This window comes from Neodiprion fabricii, chromosome 2 (genome assembly GCF_021155785.1).
Source record: "Neodiprion fabricii isolate iyNeoFabr1 chromosome 2, iyNeoFabr1.1, whole genome shotgun sequence".
Lineage (NCBI taxonomy): Eukaryota > Metazoa > Arthropoda > Insecta > Hymenoptera > Diprionidae > Neodiprion > Neodiprion fabricii.
In genome coordinates, this window is record NC_060240.1 from 37,976,522 (window position 1) to 37,996,971 (window position 20,450).

Genomic DNA, 20,450 nt, shown 5'->3' on the forward strand with positions numbered 1-20,450 from the left:
ACTATTCCGCGTATTATCATAATACCATCCCCTCTTGATTTGCCTGATTCACGGACGGATGCTCCGCATTATCGTGGCAACGTTCCTGCGGCTTTGAACTCGGCGATCTCGGCCTACAACGTCTCTCTCGGATTGTGATTAATTGAGACGTATTATAGGATTAATTATTCAGACCCAGAGGGAGACTTGGGCCCCGAGTTTCGAGTCTGGGAGTCTTGTGAAAACTTTTTGAACCCATTATCAGGGGACCAGATACTCGGATGGTACGGAAATCGGGGCGTCTGATGTGAATGATGAAAAAGTGAAGTTTTAAGATGCTTTGGAAGTCCATGTAGCGAGAATGAGGGAAAAAGAAGACGCGATAGCGAGGGTGAGCCAACTCAAGCAATGTCCTCGTTTCGCAACGACAGTTTAAAAGTTTCCCAATGTCTTGCCGCCTATAAAGAAATGCCAGTCTTGTCCTCCCGCGTTCTCGGCAGAATTTCCATTTTCTGTAGTGGTAGCACCGCACGGTGCTATGTAAACCGAAAAACTTTCTTTCCGGATAGGTACATCCACTCTCCGCCTGGGTGTAAAAGTACATGCATAAATAGGTATGCGTCATGTATATACGTACGTTGCGTCGGTCCGAAGCGGGCTTAAATACTTTTCAACATTTGAACTCGACTGTTTTGAGAAAAGAGGAGAAGAAAAAACAAAAGATCTCACCTGGCGCGTATTTCCGGTTTTCCTTTCGTTGCCTGGCACGGATTTGGTTTTTAATGGGGCTGGGAGCGTGAGAGCATGTGAGAGACAGAGAGAGGTAGAGAGAGATATAGAGAGAGATAGCGCGGCCCGTGAGTCCCGGAAGCCTTGAGCGTGGATGAAAGCTTCCCTCCTCCAAGCTCGCAAGGAAATAGTCCACCATCGTGTATCCAGTGACTGGTGGTGGGTTGAATTTCAAAAAGTCAAAAGCTCCTTTGAAGCCGTTGGCCGGCTGGCATGCAAATCAAATTCCAAAGAAGCAGGGATTCAAAGAGCCTTGTGCAGACAGCGCCGTTAACTTTGCCGTAACCTGAGACTACTTCTTTGACACCAACATCCTTCCGACGAACAGAAATACGCGTCTAAGTTGCGCGTACATAGCCTAGAGAAATACGGTCATGAAATAATCCCTCGAGAGTTTGCACGGTTATGTTTTGTCAAAGAATTCTCAAACGGGCAAAAAAACAAAAAAAAAAACAAAAAACGAACAACATAAATATTTTTATTCCTTCCAAGGGCTCCAACGGAGCCGAATAACTGCACCAGGATGAATGCACGAGAAGTAAAAGACTGCATAATGCATGTCGAGCGAAGATTTGCTCTCGGACCTGCGGTTTTCCGAGTCAAGTCTTCCCTCTCTCTCTTTCGCGTTTTGTACAAAGATGATCAAAAGTTTGACCCGACTATCACGATCAGTGCCCGAGCATCTGACCCGGAGCTTCGTAAGCATTGAGCCGAAGGCACTTAAGCTGCCATGCTAATCTACTAGCCGCTGTCTACAAACCCGGCAGCATTGCCACTCGACAGAGTTGGAACTTACCCGCCAAACCCGGGAAATTTCAACTCGAGGAATCATCGGAGAAGAATAACAGTGAAAGTCGATTGAGGAAATTTCGTTCGAGTAATTAGACACGACGGCACGAAGTTGGTCAGAATCCGCGAAATAAATTACCGGGGAAAAATGCACTTGCATTAGGGGATTCCGATAGCGACTGGTCATGCACAAGATCCGTGGCAACACTCAGCGAACTTCCGGTTCGGAGAAACCGCTCGAAGTATCTTCGTTTCACGACCAGAAAACGTTAGTCGATCCATTTAATTCTATGTAACAGATTCCTCCTCCTTTCCTTTGTATGTGTATACATATATTGATGGTATGTATTACATAAAAATTGAACGTCTATCGGAGTGCGGAGAAGAGACTCGACGTTAAGTCCGTAAAAATGTTAATCGAAATCATTTATTTATTCGGTCTGTAATACGAAACGAAATGGACGACGAGCTTTGGACGTTCTCTGAAGTCTCGGGAGAGAGATTGGAAAGTTTTTCAGTTCAAAGTTGCCCCGCCTTTGGGGCCCCTGACTACGTTCCTGCAGCGTTAGCCTATCTCGTCGTCTCTCTTGAAAATGTATACCTGTATTCATCGGGTCCGCAGATTCAGCCGACACTATTCCTGCCCCGTTCCATAAAATCTTCACGGTCCGTAATAAATGATTGAGAAAGCCGCGCAACTGTCTAAGACCGAAGGAAGAGGGTCGGAAAAGGAGGTATGAAAATTTGAAAATATGCAAAGGAGAGCCACGCGACGACCCTTTAATACAGTCTTTCTCTCCCTCGTCTCCTCCTTCTGTCTCTCGCTCTCTCTTCGTCTATCTATCTCTCTCTGTTCGCGGGCCATACAAAAAAATGAATCATAATAAACAAGGTATATAAATTTCAATACATTTGCCCCGTCATCAATTTCCATCTCCCCTCGAGTTTTTCAATGCGGCTTCTCCTTTTCCTTTTTCCTATCCCTCGCTCTTTCTCGCTTCGCTTTCTCGCAAGGATCGAGGCTCGCTTGAAATTTTTCTTCAAATTCCTCCACCTGACCCCCCCTCCCTGCCCCTCTTTTCATCCCCCGTGCCATGTTATATTTTAATAATATTTCACTGCAGGGCAATTGCTCAAGGGAAAGAGAAAAAAAAAAAAAAAGATTCCAAAGGAAAAAACAAATATTCCTCAACAAAAAATAAACACACTCGGAAAAATGTTCAATTCTGACAAGCGAGATTATGCTACCGTGAATAAATTTTCACTTTAAAATACAGCTGACAAAAGTCTGCCTTGACGTCATTGAAAAATTGTCCGTCGATTAATTTTACACAAAACAAATAAGATTCGGTATCCTATCTGCGAAAATAGTCCTAACACGATCGCGAAATTGGATCTACGCAATAAAATCACGTGATAAATATTGTAAAACGATCCTTCAATTGTTTATACCCGTAAATATAACATTCAATGCACGCCGTTTCACGATTTGCTTTCATCACATATTATTGCAACCACTTCCAACTCATCACCTCTTGAAAATTCATTAATCTCCATTCGAATATAGCGTTTGAAATATCCGTGAGACATTTTTTATCAAACAGGAAATAAAATAAAAACGTTGACTGAAAAACAAAAAAAAAAAAAAAAGAAATAGTAATAAAAATCGGAGTTGGGCATCGGGCTGTTCAGCGTCTCGATAAATAGCGATATTTCTCGTCCGTGAAAAGCTTATAACGCACCGACACGTCGTACTTGCGGAAACCCAGCCCTATTCATTTTTGCGCTCGGGGGTCGCCGGGGCAGCGTAAGACGACGAGCGACGCTCCGAGAGAATATATCAAGACGGATCCTCGTCGTTCTTTTGCCACCGAGCTCCCTTAATATCGTGCAAAATACATTTTCACACCATCGTCTGGCGTCTCGTTGCGCTGTACGAACTCGAAGGGGGTGAAAGAAGGGGGACTGGAAAGCATTTCCTTAATGCAGTTTTCTTGTTTACTAAAAACGCTGCGGTTTATCACACGAGCTTTGCCTGCATTATACTACGCCGGATGCGTTGCACCAAAGTGCTTGCCGGGCTTGCACGCCCCTTCACCCTCCCCCCCCGCCCCATCCTTTACCACCCTTAGTTGCCGTAAACAACTCCGAAGTAAATTCGCGCCGGTCAATTCGCGATATGAACAATTTTCAAAAGAAAATACAAAAAGTTGATCCGAGTCTTCTGAAATCGATGATTGATTTTCAAAGACAAAGAGTAAACGAGTTATTTGTGAGATATTCATTTTCGGAATATAAAAGCTCCTTTCTTTTTGACTTTCAATTAAAAACAACACACAGCAAACTTTCACCAATCAATTAATATTTCAAGTCTATTGTTCTTCGGAGCGAAAGATTAAAAAAAAAGTTCATCCAATTCTGAATTCCTTCTCCTACAGCAAACGTAATAGAATGAAACTAAGGGTATACCTGTATACGTGGAGAGAATCATTGGCTGATCTCGTGCCGGAGAAAAGTCGTAGTGGTCCTATTTCCACTCGCCTTAGAAGTCGGCGTCAAAACACAGACGAGGAGGAGCGTAGGTACGAGGAGGCAATGGGACCAAGAGGGGGGTATTGATTTTGCAGCAACAACCGGCGGCGGCATTTCATACCGGCCTAGTCGGCCTACGGCCGGGTTCGATGGCTTGATTAGAAAGCTAGCGAGGTGTGCGATCGTTTTACGATCACTGCAGGAAGAACAAAAAGTAGAAGAAGGATAAGAAGGAAAAGATGAAGACGAAGAAGACGGAAAAGACGGCGATCAGGACCGCCGTCGTCTAGGGGGTGGGATTAATTATCGGCCGGCCATTTTCACCCCTGGAGAACGTCAGCATTGTCTCATAAAATCAAAGACCTCCGGGACCGGCAGAAGCGTTTTTCAGTCTCCGCGGGAACTTCGGAGTCTGCGAGGGGTTCGCAGCTGAGAGTTTTGCGTTACATTAAAAGGGGCTGATCGGGTATACGGTTGTTTGGGAGGGAGCGAGTGCCGGTTCGAATCCTTTCCTAGCTCCTCTCGGGTTCGCGAGAGAAGTATGATCGGTAATATAGGAGGAGGGGAAAGAGAGAGAGAGAGAGAGGGTTTCGGGCTCTGGCGGAATCGAGGCGGCGAGCGCGAGGCTAATAAGGAGATTATATTAAGCGCGATTTTCCATGCCCCAAGTCACGCCGGGTCGAATAGTTCGCTGTTAACGTTGGCCTGTAGCAAATCAAGGCGTCGGTGGATCGGCTGTAATTAAACTCGGATTTCCGGTTCGATTGTGTAGCATGAGGCCATTTTGCATCACGTAGGATGTTTTGATGAATTTTTTGGAAAAGCGGGGCAACCCTTCTGTGCAACGATTAAAGCTCGACCCTAATCGCAAGAAAGTGTTGAGCTCCGGGCGAGGGAGCCAAGACCTTTGATATTGTAGAGGGTCGCGACATCCATCAGCGTCCATCCAGCATCCATCATCTTGGATAATAGAGTCCCGGCAATCCCGCGGCGTCGCTTTCGAGTCTTGGTAATTCTAGATGGGGTGAAATCCTAAGCTGCGGATCTGAAATTTATAGGGTTTTATCGTCAGCGATGGTGTGTCGGACGAATATGCGAGGTGGGTCCTTGAACTGACGTGATGCTGAAGAATCGGGACGCTGCATTTTGTGAGCTATCGTCTGGTGTAATTATTCGACAAACTGCAGCCAACCCGTGTCACAGAGATCGCCCCGAGATTTTCAATTGGTCGAGCATTATTGTTTGAGTTTTATGTTGTTAAAAAGTTTTGATCAAAACTGAAAAGTTCTAGAAATACTCGGGGACGCTGCAGCGCCGCGGCGGATGAAAGCGAAGGAGTGTAATCTAAGTTTAAGTTCAGTTAAAGTGCAAACTTTGATGGCGTTCATACTTTCACATTATTTTCAGGTAATTGGAAAAATGCAGAGAATGATTCGTTCGTTAGTCAGTCCCGCATTTTCTCTCCTCGCTTTGTATTTCGCCGTAGATTAAAACGAAGTTTCTCAGCGAAACTATAAGTCCAAAGAGAAGAAAATATCCTTGGACCCGCTTAAGTACGAACAACCGAGAGAAAAAGATTCCCACCTTCAACCTCAACATTCGAACTGTCCCGAGGTTAATATAAACGCAGGATAATATAAATTCCGCGGAGTAAGCAGGATGAGTTAAGACTTGGCGAGAGAAGATTAGGTTAAGCCGCGAAGCCGTTGCAGGCAAACAAGGAGGGCAATTGGAGGCGATTAAATTTGAAAATTTGATAACGCAGCCTTCGAAGAAGACGGATACAACGGTGGGAATCCCCTCGAAGGCGGCCGGATACCGGAGCTCCTATCATATCAGGATATACAGTTTCGCATGCAGGGAGTCCTTAAGGGCGCCGTTAACAAGAAGCAGGCAGGCCCGAGTTTCCTCCACCACCCCCTCCAAGTTTCCCGGGATGACAAAGGGGCGGCGGGGAATCGCCGAGGACGAGCGAGAGGGCCAGAGATCCTTGCCACCGAGACCGAAACTCGCGCCCGAGTCTTCCGCGGCATTGTCTCGTATAATTGGCTTAACCAAGCTCCATCTAGCGGCTCGTGCCGACCAACCCTTGACCCGACGGCGACCCCTGCTTACCTCCCTGCAACCCCCTCGGTATCCATTCGCGTTTCTTAGCTCTCCGAGGATCACCGAAACGCCGACTAATCCGCCCTGGAGTTCCTAGAATATACTTCACCCCTGTAGAGTCGGTCTCTTGTTTAGTGAAACAATATTTCCATTACACGCTTTCGATTGCTGTGTAAATAATCTCGCCCCTCGGATTCCTCAGACGAGAATGAAAAAGGAAAATACAATCGCTTTAGGTCACATGCGCGCTTTTTTTCACTGAAAACGAGTCCGGAGATCTCCTTTGGGATGAAATTTCCATTAAGAAATATTTATCGTTTTTAAGGTAGATGAAAAATAAGGAAATACTTCTTCCTGGGGCGTCGGGCTCCTGTTCGAGTCTGGATAGCGAGATGCTTCAGGTCGGATGTCGGTTGGACAAATACCTGACGCAGGCCTCTGAGATTGGAATTTCGCACCTGGTTTCAGGGTGATTTACAGGGAGCGTGAACCGGCCGAAATTCCACTGACCATCCCACGAGGTGTTTCCGCATCGCCTTGGGATATCATGTTTCGGGAGAATTTAACGCCGCGTGTGTTAATCCGGGGCGTGAAATCGGCAAGGGTGAAATTAAGCGATCGAGAAGTTGGGCGAGAGGAGAAATCGTTTAACGGAGAGAATGTTTATGAGCCAACAAAGCTAGGGGCTGTTGTATATTGGCTCGAAAGCTCGAGTCGTGCGCGAAGCTCATTAGCAGCGAAGGAGAGAGCTTCGACAAACTTGAGAAGACTGTTGTATAACTAACCGCGGATGCCGCTGCTTTCTCTACCCTCAAATCTACCTGTGTGGACGCGCCGCTTCTCCTCTGCTCCTTTAATTTTGCTACAAGGGAAGAGCTTGATTAATCAAGGACCAATGTCATCCTTGCGCATAGGCACGCGCTGCTTCGTTACTCCTTGAAATTTTAATTCACTACTTTTTATTCTCCGTTCGACTCAAACGAAGTAGCAAAAAAATGCCAAGCAGAAGCCGACTTCATCTCGAAAATGCTGCGGTTACGACGCGTAGATGTAATCAATCCGTTCAAGCGAAAAAGTTAAATTAGCGTCTAATTATATTGTTTGCTGTCGCAGAGCAAGACGCAAACCTCGGTTTCTGTAGACTTTTGGAAAGCGGTTGTGACGTAACAAGCACCCTCTCAAATTAGAGTAGATTCTCTTGTACGTTTGATCTCCGGTTTTGCTTTACTTGGCAAAGTACATGAGTAGCTGTAGCAAGGTACTGTTTTTCCGCACAAAACGCAAGTGTGATTTAAAGCAAATATTCATTGCTGACGAACATTTCACCGTTGAAATCTGAATCCGCACCAATTTTAGGTTTATTTTTTCTCGCTTCGCCGCCGATCATGATTATGGTAGTTACGTACTTCTGATCAAACACTTGCCTCGTCAAAGAGGGAAAATTTTATATCATATTCAAGACTTGAAAAATATAACGATGATAATTTCAGTAGGTAAAGTTTTATTGCTTCTTGGCAGCAAATTACTTTTTTTCAGGCACCTTGGAGCGAATCGTAGCTGTTGAAAGAAATGTTCCAGCTTTTGGAACGAGACTCGGCAAGGTTACTGATAAAGCATCTACAGCGAAAAGCGACTAAGGTTTTTAGATTACTGAAAAGCACCATATTCTACAGTTTATGTTGGTATAAACGGGTGGGCTGGTACAACAATGAGTAATTTAACGTGCTTTAGAATTGAAGGAACATAAGAGATGAATGTCGAAAGATCGGATCTCGCGGAGGGCGAAAGCTCTCAAAGCCGCACAGAATCTGTAGAAATTTGATGATTATTAGTCTCTCGACGCGTAAGGTTCTCCAGCCCAGGATCAGGAATTTGGGGTTTTTGAACGTTGATTCCAAGCGCGTTTTCCTCGTATTTGATAATTATTTGTTTACTGCATGATTTTTCACCTTTATTTTTTTATTCTTCCCACCGTCACGATTAGTTGCCAAAGTTCTTTTATTATTGCCCAGGAACGGGAAAAGCGGGGAGGACGAAAGCCCCCGCGAGTCGTTAACGAACTTTTTATTACCCCGATAGCCAGGCCGATGTTTTAGACGGGGAAAAGTACGACCCGGGTTTAAAAATTCCACTCTCAAATTTATAACGCCCTTAGCGATTCCGAGGACGAGGAACAAAAAACTGATTTCTCAAAGCCACGTTAACGCCACGCTCTCGTTAGCCGCGAGACTAACCTCGCAATCAGATTTAGAACTGAAAAGTTGATTTCACGTCAAATTTATTCAACAACTTTCCTCATTGACGCGACGTACCTGCACGTTATTGTGTACTTTTGCCGAATAGTGAAAGAAAAGCGAATTAAGGTATGCTGGTTCGAATTGAGTGAAAGCCTAGCGCTGAAAAAAATTATTTCAAAGACCTAGGAAGGTTTTTTATTAAAAAAGAGTTCCAATTTGTAAATATTTCCACTTTTTTTTTCATCAAAATACATTTTTCAGATAAATTTTTCAACGGAAAACGCGGTTGGAATTCTTCCTCTGTCTTTCAAGCTTGATGTTTTAAATCTTAGTCAATTTTTCAACGAATATCCGAAATAGAAATAGTCGTTTCGGTATAATCTCCGACGATTTTTCATCCTAGCGGTGTAATAAAAGGCCTGCGGTGGTTTCCGAGACGGGGAAATAATATATACCGCGGAATTGTTATTATCGTCGAACGGGAAGGGGGTAGAATAAAAAGGTATATAAGTGGGAGAAGTCGAGCCAGAATCACTGTCTTAAATCATTTTAGACCTTTTATTCCCTGCAATTATCGTAAAACCCTTTGCTAGTTTAAATATAGCTATATTCGTACAATACTCATTTATAGCTATCCTACAGGATTACGTACCGAAGCTGTGCTTGCGCAATGTATAATATTATACCTACCCAGCCTCGAACAACTACCGTCTATTCGCTCCCTCATTCTTTATTCTCTGTTACGACGATGGCGGGCTTTTTAATTGCGATTGAAAGTGTCCTCGGCACCTGGAGCTGGCTTCAGTTTCTCAGAACTTCACTCAAATCAGGAGAAATTGAAAATATATTTGTACATCTAGCAGGGTTGAATCAGTGATAAAGTTCGAGTTGATTGCATGCCGATCTGTGACTGGATTAGTATATGCGTTAAGAAAAATTTGATTTGTTATCGTTACTAGCAAATTAGTCCAAAATATCTATCGTTTCATTAAAATTTCAACTGTAGTTGAATTGACTGAAAAATGTGATGCAATTAATTATTTTGATATTGTTAGTGTGATTGTAGCTGTCAATACTGCATGGATATTCTGGTTACAGCTTATAAAAAAAGTGATTTTAATATAATGTCGTTCGGTGATGGTAAAAAATGAAATAATCAAGAACAGTACAGTGATCACAACTATAAATATTCCCAGACGTGCGTCCGTTGGAAAAAGAGACGGGAAAAAAATGAAAAGGAAATTCAAAGAAAGCGATCTTGACTGAATTCAAATTCTTCGCGTATTCAACAATGCGGAGAAATCCTGAGGTTTTCTCGGCTTTGGTCGAACTTAAAGCGGACTAGACTCGAGACTTCGACAGCTTTGTGATGTAGGATGCGCTAAGTGATCCACGATATTAAACCACGTTGATGCCGGTTCCCGCGGTGTGTTGAGAAATGTTTGCCAAACTTCGGAGGAGTCGGTATTCGGCGAAGAAGAAGCCACACCGATACACGTACTTCTATCCCTGCGGGAAGTCGGTGAGCGATATCCAAGCTACAACTTTTAAGAAGCTTTCTCCCGCGAGGTCTTTGTAGTTTCTTTCATTTCATCGGCTAAACGAGTCCGAGCGTACTTATACCCCTAAATGCGAAACCCTCTCTTCTCCCTCAAGAGAGAGAGAGAGAGAGAGAGAGAGAGAGGGACCTACAATGGATACTCACCGCCCCCGACTCTTCACTTTGAAGCGGCAGCAGGATCAGACCGACAATGAGAGAATCTCGGCAAACAAAAGAGCGAAATTCCAACTCTGCGCGAAATTTTCATTCTGTTGCGAATAATTATATTCCATCTGAAACTTAATTAATTTTCAGACCAAAGTAATCTCAAACTTCAAAAAGCAACGGAATTGATTTTTTTTAAGAAAAACTTTACTTGCACCAAGACGAACGACGGAAAAATATAGCACAGACGGGTTATAATGCGAGTCTTGTTTTGCTGATGACAACTGCAGTTGGGTTTCTGTAACGTTGGGTTCGCGATCCATTTAATTGACAGTCATTGTCACCGCGTATCCCGTGGATTTTAAACTACAAACTTCAGCTGCAGCTCGATTGCATTGCAATCGGCGTTTTTATCCACCTGAATTAATCAGAAACCTCTTTTTTCATCGAATCCGGTCGGAACCGGAGTTGCGTGAGTATTTTTACCATCGGTTTTCTCTTCCACCGCTCCGAGCAGTGGGACCGAAGAAGCTTTGTCTCCTTCTACTTTTTCCATCAATCGTACCGTTATTTCATTACACGTCAAGTTTTTGTCCCCTTTTCATGTAAATACACGGAGAGTTGAACGTCGACTACCGAATTACGCCGCAGCTTGCAAACTTTTTCGAACAAGTCCCTTGCATCATCCGCAGGCATCGATTAACCTTGTTCAATGGACGCGAGGTGGAAACTTTCAGAGTTACGAATACTCGAATGAATAAATCGGACAAAAATAATAATCAACAGACGTCAGGGATGAACGAATTTGGCATATAAGCCTCGACGCCACCGTCTGAATCAAAGCGCAATTGGCTGCAACCGAGCATCCCCGAACAAAACTGACGAATTGGGTTGAGGTTTATTTTATTTTACTTTTTTCTCATTCAAGCTCACAAAGGGAATTCTCGATATATGGGATGAACAAAATACGGAATTCTTTCCGCACGGTCGAGTTAAAATAATAAACATTCCCGATCGACAGTGCGCAGAATAAACCGGCGCGTCGCATTTTGGAGATAAAGCTTGAAAATGTAGAAACTCAGAACACCGATACTCCCATGTAATTAAAATCAGCCCCGAGCAAGCCTTTTGACGCGGAATTAATTACCGCCGAAGAGTAAATTATTATATAATCGTTACCAGAGCGTGAAATGTGACGTCTTGATGTAGGAAGTAATAATTTCCTGACAGATTGTTACGAAAATTGGTTCGCGACTCGATTTCTCGTCGTTTAAAACCGCCCTTCTTCTTCAAAGGATGAAAAATATTTCGCATTTGCAGGCGAGCCGGCGTGTCTCGCGTTCGGAGAGGAGGGCTCGAGCTTCGTCAGATAACAGCCAGCAGTCCGCGCACGCCCGATTTACTCCATCAAGTTCAAAAAGTACAATGTAACGTGAGCGCCTTTACAAGGGTGTGCGCGCGGGGCAGGCGCAGCTCGCGTTACGTCGGCGAAACCGTTTTATATCCGAAAATTACGCCTCAGTGCTTAACAGAAGTTCAATGCGTTATTTCCAAAAGATTAGGCACGACCCTCCGCCCCTCTCAGACTTGAAATTATATTTAAACTTTGCCACGTAAACGATTCGCCCGACCCTCCAACCCCCGAATGCCTCTATGCTCTGCCGCCCTGCACACGCGTATAAGAATGCGCCCGTCGTTTGGGGTGGATAACGTTTATACCCCTGCAAGCACCCCGTTTCATTGCGCGTCGCGTTGTTTCGTCGGCGAAAGCCTTGCGCTGGTGAAAAATCGTTGTTCGAATTAAAATTGAAATCAATGCTTTTCAGTTGCGACAAAATATTTCGAACGGGACTATCATTGTTTAACCGAAATTAACAAAATCTAAAGCAATTGACGACGAGCCGTTGACAACTTGCATTAAGAAACTCAATTCTTTTCACGTTTTATCTCTGTCAATATCAGTAATCATGTGGACAGTAATGTTCATTGATAGCTTTCCAGTGGCTTACTAAATTTTTTCTTTTTTTTTCATTCAATCAAAACTGGAACGAGTTTCCTTTCCAATCAAATTTCATGCGCCGATGACTAGTGACGCATGTGACAGGAGAAACAAAAGATACGTTGATTATTGAGACGTAAAATTTAAAATAGGGAGTTGCTGGGAAACTATTAACGAATAATACTGTACAATATTACATCTGTCGTAAGAATTGAACAATTTTTTTACCAAGCAATTTCTCTGCCGGAAGAAACAACTCGGTGGGGAAATTACGTGCAAAGAACTTTTTGCGAAAAATTTTTGGCACGAACGGAATTTTTCAGATATCGTTAAATAGTTGCTGCTACCATTTATAAAGCATTCCTGCACGCCAACTCGACGTAGCGAAAAATTCTTTTGTTCAGATGATTCTTTCTCGACCTGTTATGAAATCAATTATTATAAAACAATTGAACAAATGATAGAGAGAAAACGGTTGTACGTTTGCATAAAGAAATACGGATCGGCACAAAATTTCTCTTCACTTTGCGGCTACTCTCTGCGTCATGCACGCGAATTCGATTCTACGCAATGCGCGAATGATCTTGACACATTCCGCGAATATTACTAGTATTACATGACATTCTCTAGTCGTAGATTATACCTGTAATCTACGTATATAATACCCGCCCTCGGGGTTTTCGGGGAGTCGGCTCTGCAGGCTAGAGGAACGATGTATCATATTCATGGGGCAATATTGCATCTCGAGTGGTATCATTAGATCAACTTACGAGCAATTTCGGTCTAGCATGGTAGTTTGTTGTTTCCCCTGTACGTACGTGCCTACACATACACGGAGTGCGGGTCCCCCGTCCCCCCGCATCTTAATTCCCGAAGGGATGCATCCCCCTCGCATCGAGCTCAACTTCTGAGCAATATTTAAATATTCCTTTATTTAAAAATTTCGTGAAAATTGAACGGCGTCTGTGTGACTATTATTTCGAAACCGATCGCGTTGGGTAGGGAAAAGATAGGTATATAAGAGTGTTTGCATTGTGCAGAGTCGGGTCGAGAGACGGCCGAGAGGCATCAAAGTGTGAGTTGAAAAAATATTTGGTCTTCTTCAGAAGCGATCAAGAGTGTCAGGCAGCCCCGAACAACCGTCGATATAGAAAAGCAACGTCGAGCGCTCGGTTTCACGACGAGCTGGGAAAAATGTTTTAGTATTCAAGAAGGGTTTTCGCGGGTTCAATCCCCCTCCGCCCCGCGTGCCTCCACGAATATATAGTCCTATATAGTCCATTCCTGGGGTGGCCCCTGCAGGTCGTCATATTAATACGTCTTTCACCGTCTGCATGACGAGCGAGTTATCGCGAGAAATCGTGCCGTCGTCGAGTCCGTCGGAAATTCAGGGCGGTGTGAAATATCGCTGCAGGTTGAAAATTGCAAGAAAAAGGAGGTGAAACGAGAGAAAGAAAATCGCGGCGAGTAAAGAAAGAAGCGCGAGATCAGTCGCGGGTCTAATCGAGTTGTCCTTCGGAAGCGGGGCGAAAGAGGCCACCGATAAAAGCTTTCGCGCTGTAAACGAGCTTCGCCTCGTCGGGCGAAACGCTCGGTGACAATTCAAAAGCAGTTCGCAATTACGCGGAATACAATTTGCTGTCCCCGGTATTCCCCCGCCTCGCGTTTTTCCCAAATTCCGCATCCGCGTTCGCACGGAGCCCTGCCTTGCAGCCAGCCCCGTTTCGCGGGCTAAAATTGAAGCCTATTTCTCCCCCTGAGGGCCTCCGTCTCTCCTCTCGCTTAATGGTAACGAAGTATTCTCATCTTCGACGGAAATCCTTGTGTACCGTTGCTAAAGGCGTCCGCGATTTTAGGGTACGTTTTCCCCCTAACTGCTGGACTAATAAAAGCGTCACTTTTTACACGGACTTCCATTTGTTCCTCGGCCGGAAATCACTCTCGCAATTTCGCTGTCCCTCCGCTTGTTTCTCAACGAATAGAGAGATAGAGAGAGAGAGAGAGAGCTGCCGCTGGTGGTCGTTTTTTTTAATCAATGCATTTCACTTTCGGAGAAACAATTCGAGGAATCTCGACTCTGCTGCCTAAACCATTTCCTGGAGAGGAGTAAAAAAATATATATTAAAAAAAAAAAACGTAATAATAATATTAATTTGCACAGCTCTGCTCAGCCCCTCTGCCGTATCGCGAATTCTGTATTGAGTATGTTTTAATAGGTTTCGCAGCGAATAAAAATTCGAAAATGATGGGCGACGCCAGAGCGCACACCCTTGTTGGCAGCGAACGACTATTTCACTTTCTTCCCTCGGTCACACCTGCTTACTCTCGTATAATCGACGTCAGATTTTTATTTCCACGTTTGAAAGAAGCCAGACGTCGAGGATAAGCTTCGTAATCACAATCGGATTCGGATTTCTGACTGCTGTAATTCATCGCGCGCGAATAGAGTCAAGTGCTGTTGTCATGTACTTTGGACAATTTAGATTCAATTGAGAAAAACATCGAAGTTGCGTTTTGGAGTTCCTTGCCGTTGGCAGAGAATCCGGAAGGACATTCGGGCGAACGAGAATTCACTGACCATGTGCATCGTTTCTCTGATTGGATCGCCGCAGCAGCCTCGCGTCGCAAGGCGTGTCAAATGGAATGATTAATCACGCATTATTGGATTAGACGATGAGAGTAGCTTTGACGTTTCACGAGTCCGCAGGGACCTGCATGCGGGTGCCTCCGTTCTATCATTGCAGGCTTCTATTACATAGAATGATACACACATGCGCCACGCTCGACGTACGTGATCACAGTTAGCGAGTAGATGGATCGCGTGAGATGAAAAATAGGACGAAAATTATACCAGGTGTAACAGTTTGGTATTTTCAAACACCGCTTTTTGGAGAATCAAGTTCAAGCAGCTCTGAAAATATTGGAAGAAAAAAAAGAGAAGACGCGAGTCGTAGGAAAGTTAAAAAGTATGCCGTCAAAATCAGCACCCTTTGATTAGACCTGCAGATACAGTCATCCAAATTTTATAGTTGTGGATTTTGGAAGAGCCAAGATAACACGAGTAGAATTGCTCGAAATTAATCGACAGATTTCAACATCCTCGCGCGGTTGAATCTCAACTTTCGAAAATCAAGCTGTTCTAGCCGCGTCGAATCGCTCGTAAAAGAGGCATCATATCGCCGAGTTGGCACTCGGCAGTCTTCGCGCATATTCCGTATAAAAGCGAGCTTGCATTGGCGAAAATTGCAGTACCTCTACTTGGGGGAGGGTGGTAAATAGGGGATGAGACGCGGCCGGCGGTTGGAAGCTCGCTGAGCGAAATCTGATACAAAAGAACATCGGCTAGAACTGGCTTCGCGAACAAAGTGGACGGAGGGGATGAAGCCGAGCTCCCCGCGGCCCCCGGGGGTGCGAGGGAAAGTAATTTTCCATTCTTTTGTTTTCGTCACCGGCACCGTTCCCCGATTGACTCTCACGCCTGTTCCAGAATCTCCCGGCTACACCCTGAAATCGGCTGCAGACTAGTTTCCAGCAGTTTTACCCCCCGCGTCGTGCACCGCGCCCCGCCTCCAACTTACTCGTCTCCAGGCCACGTCCCCGTTTTTGCATTATTTTCCCATTTTTCCAACGAACCTTTCTCTCTATTTATTGCTAATTTTCGTTTTATTCACTTTCATATATTTTGATCACCTCTTTGTTATTCTTTCCCAACTTTAGTTTTAATCTTGTTGTCGGTTTTATTGTATTTTATATCTGTTCACATTTTACGTTTATATTTATGTTCTACATACTGCCTGAGGGGACTTGTCCCAGGGCGAATAAAATTTCACTCTCACTCCTCTTTTATCTTTATTTTTCTTCATATCCTCTATTTTCTAGCTACGTTCTTTATTTTTTATTTTGGTACAGTAGTATAAGTTTGATAGCGTCAAGTTCATAGATCGTAAGCATATCTTTAATTTAAATTGTTCCAAACGTTTATATCCGTTACGTATTTTCTTCCATAAATTTCATGGAGACTATCATTCATTCTACATCGAAACTGTTCTTAGGGTTCTTAGTTTCTCTGTTCTCCTTTTGCATCTTCATTTGTATCTTGTTTGTTACTTTCTGCATTCTTTTATTTATCCTATGGCCTTAAATAGGCTATACGGCATCAATAAACGATCTTTTTCGCACACTGCCGATGCATCTTTTTCGATGCACAGCTGCACGTCATGCATTCTCTCTTCGAAATTGGGGATTTAATTTTTTTCTTTTGACACACACATTTTTTCACATTTGTTCCGCGAAGCTCGCTGCGGGTTCGTCGTTTTACAGAAGAATTTTCTTGAGCTTCGCCCAATTTTGTCAACTTCTTTTTACGCTACAAATACTCGTCCCGATCGTGAAATCTGGATCGCATATTTCAAGTTCCGAACTCGGAACTCGTGAAATAGTTCGTAATCTGCAGTGAACAATTGACCGATGACCAAATACCTCCGGCTCGAATCACGTAAACTTTGAGGATAGTTTCGAGGTGAAGAGGGTCGAGAATTCGAGCCCGTGAAAGCGATTTCATGGACAGCTGGTGGTTGACAAGCGCGTTATAAATGGCCAAGAAACGGAAGGCAGGATTCAAATTCGCCTTCGCGTCTTGTCTGGTACAAAAGAAAAAGGAAATACGAACACGAATATATTATAGATTCGAGGCTTTCCCCTCGGAAAGTAAGAAACACATCATATTTATGGAGCACAGCGAAACATTCCATCAAGTTTAAGACAGATCATTTTCGGGTTACAAGCTGGCTTATGCCTACCAAACCGAAGTTTCCATAAATTTCGATTCAGGTTTCGCGTTCAAGATTCTTCGATGCCTTCAAAACAGGCATACGTATTGTATACTTTAGGTGCTTATCGAATGCGCGATTCGCTTTACCCGAAACATTTCCTAGTTACGTCTTGTGACAAAACGTAGCTTGCAAGCACCGTAGCACGCTACGGAGCTTCACATGCATAAACATCGACGAACGAAGAATTCTTCGAAGTGCCTTATACACGAAAAACGTGCGTGAAATATTTTCACTTTCTTTCTGCATTCGTGTGTTTTCTTTACTATTCAAATAGCAAAGACCTCACTCTCAATTTTTACCCGTAGCGTTATGCGTGACAAGAAAAAGAATAATTCGAAAAGAAAAAAGAAAAAGAAAAAAACAAAAAAAACCAAAAAGAAAAAAATAAACGATACATAGTCACATACATGCATGAAAATGAGAATATTCTCGCTGACGCAACGCGCCGGGCTTGTCACCTCCAAAGGCAGTAAGTAAACGGGCTTTTTCCATTTCCTCAGATATAAATCCTTACCCCCATCCTCCTTACCCTAGCAGGCAACAACGTTAACCCGATCTTTAAGCCGTAGCCTTATACATACACGTATGTATGCACACCAATGTACATGTATATAATATGCGAGAAACTCATCTCATCTTCCTGCAGCTCAACGCGTGGGTATTACGTATATAATGTGTCAATATTTCACGTGGTATACATATACGTACAATATATGGAAGCACATCGCTACGAGATACTTGAATTCGTGATCCTCCGGCCTTTTTAGGAGGATCTTCCAGTTTTTTTATCAATTCGAGAAGTATTGCGGTAAAGCAATTGAAGTAATTTTTATGAAAAATTGACCTCGACATGTACTCTGCAGTTTTGTATATAATATGTATACGGCTCACAGAGGAGGATGAATGCTGAATCGTGTGCCTATTTACGGTGTATGAATGGAATTGATATTTGAGTTTTATTAAATTGCTTGTACATTGATGAAGAAATTGATGAATTTGCATTGGTTTTGGAGGGACGGGATTGCACTCGATATAACGTACCCATAGTGTGCAATCAATTTTAACCCTGCAGCCGCATCAACAAAACTGGGTGTAACATATTTGATATTAACGCCGAGGCTTTCAAGCAATTTATTGCAAAATTTCAACCTCGGTTAATGCACGGTCGTACACATGAACGAAATTACGACCATGTGTGTGTGTGTATTAATTAAATTCTGTTTGCCCACCTTGCCTATATAATATAACGCGCATGCAGGCAATGTTAATAATCGGTCAATAATTTTTGCCAACCGTATCAGTTTTTGTTTTTATTTATTTTTTTTTTTTTTTTATTCTTATTTTTCCTCGACTGTCGTTCCCGATAATTCCAGCCAAAATCCTCGAATAAAATTCACGAATTGTTGTCCTGTTACAGATATAAAAACGCCGCCGTGCAGCAACATCAGATACAACAGCACCGATGACGTTAAATCGCCAGAGCTGGGCTTCGGTCACTTGGACTTTGCGCCGACGGTAGTTTCTAGAATAAGGTGAGTGAAGTCGAACTCTCGCGAAATTACGGACCAAGATTTCCTCGGTCCAGTGATCGCTGTATATTAAAGAAGCGCCCTCGCACAATTCCAGGGGGACATTTCTCCTCTCTCACGTAAGATTTGAAAATTGCTTATAAATTGAAATTCGCCGCGGAGCGAATACTTCAAACTCTGCGTGTATACTTTCACTCTCCTTTTCTTCCCGGTTTTTATCTCCTCCCTTTCCTTCCCCCCGCCCTTACACATCTACGGCTTAATTATAGGGGACGCAGATTGAAGCGGACGAATAGGTAGAGAAAGCTCAGGAGAAAGCTTCGTCGCTACGTTTGTTTAAACCGAGTGGTAGAAGCCACCGGAAAATTTCATCCCTGTCTCTCAGTCTCCGCACTAATTCTGGCTGCGAGCCTGCTCGAGCGTGAATATTTCATAAGTAATCCTTAATCCCGAAACAATATAATGCCACCCCGAAATGAAGCTCGTTCCTGTCCTCGAGGAAAGAGAAAGAGAGTAAACTTTCAGGGGGTGTTTCACCCCGATTTTGTTCGCTCTAGGAAGCGTCCTCGGACGCCGGGTAAATCGCTCGGTTAATAAAAGTAAATTTTCTAATCTACGCCCCGAACTCCCCTATCCTCGCGGTGAAATGTCCTCGTATTTTTTCAACGGCAGGATCTTGCCGGCGTTAAGGGGAACAAGTGCAGGGGAGAACGGGCGAGACTTGGGGGTAGAAATAGGAGAAAGTTTAAGAGAACGAGAGCTGCGCTGCGTGGCACTGACTCCGCCGAGGGGATCCAGCTGCGAGCGAGCTTGGGCATTAAAGGATAAAAGGATTTAGGCAGGACGTATTTTTGGTGCAACTTCGAGCCTCCTGATTCCCTACGGGCGAAAATTTTCCAAACGAAAACTTTACCACTGAACACCACGACCTTTTCTTTACATCCCGTGAAGAAGTCCTGATTCACACGCGAACTCGTCCTCAACCAATCGACGATAAGACGTTTCGGTCGACGAACAGAGACTTCGACATGTTTCAATTTGCAATTATCCGGGAAGAATTTTTTCTTGTTTTGTTCTACAAGTGCTGTATGTGTATCGAGTTGTAACGGCAGGTCATAGAATGTAAACTACAGGAGAATGTTACGCCTGGTTATATATGAAAGGGGCGAAAGGGGGGGACGGGATCGGAGGTGAAATATGTGGACAACGGTCGAAGATGTATATTCGCTCTCACCTCTGGACCTCGATGATTTGTATCTCATACCGACGGTTAAGGGTTGCCGTGTCAGAAATATATCACGATGTACATTTAATACGTATATAGCTGTACATATTCGTTATAATGTATAGTTTATTTAGCGGTAAAAGGGAGATTTTCAGAGAGCGAAAGTGAAATACGAGTACGAGACACGTCGCGATGTCATTTCAGCGGCGGCGAAACCAATATTACCCACAAAAAATAGAAACTTTCGTTGATTTCGAGTGACGAATTCTTTTCAATTTAGGTACTTCAATTATTCTACCTTCGTTTCTAACAATCGTATTTTCGGCAGCGAGTAACCGTCCGTAAAATTTCAAATTATCTGGAAACGTGGCCGCGATTTCGAGCGCAAGAAAGTATCCTAATAATATCGGAGTGGATGCGAGGTATGTAAGTATGTACCTACATCCATGCGTTATACGCTCGGGATGGAATCGTATCCGGTATAATCTATTTTCCCCGTAACCATTTCGTCTGCTACGGGTTGTATATTTCCAACTGGCTTATCATTTCGGCCAGAGCTGAAAGATATATATATATATATATATATATAATATATGTTAGCTCGGCTTCGTGCAGCCTTCATAAAGCTAAGAATGATATAACACAACGGGGGAAACCACATGGCTTCCTTGATGTTGAGACATCCTATTGTCCGTCCCATCTGCCTCCAGATAAAACACAAGTCTTGA

At 43.7% G+C, this 20,450-nt stretch overlaps 1 protein-coding gene across 7 annotated transcripts in view; it reads left to right on the forward strand.

The window, feature by feature from the left end:
* The window catches only part of LOC124175778, a 102,452-nt gene that overhangs the window by 26,316 nt on the left and 55,686 nt on the right, over window positions 1-20,450 (forward strand). For 6 of the 7 annotated variants that reach the window (XM_046556295.1, XM_046556296.1, XM_046556301.1 and 3 more), the window contains exon 3: window positions 18,386-18,500. The exons of the other annotated variant lie outside the window; for it this stretch is intronic. In XM_046556295.1, coding sequence (XP_046412251.1) covers window positions 18,386-18,500 — 115 coding nt within the window. The remainder of the gene's footprint in view (window positions 1-18,385; window positions 18,501-20,450) is intronic. 7 annotated transcript variants of the gene reach the window in all.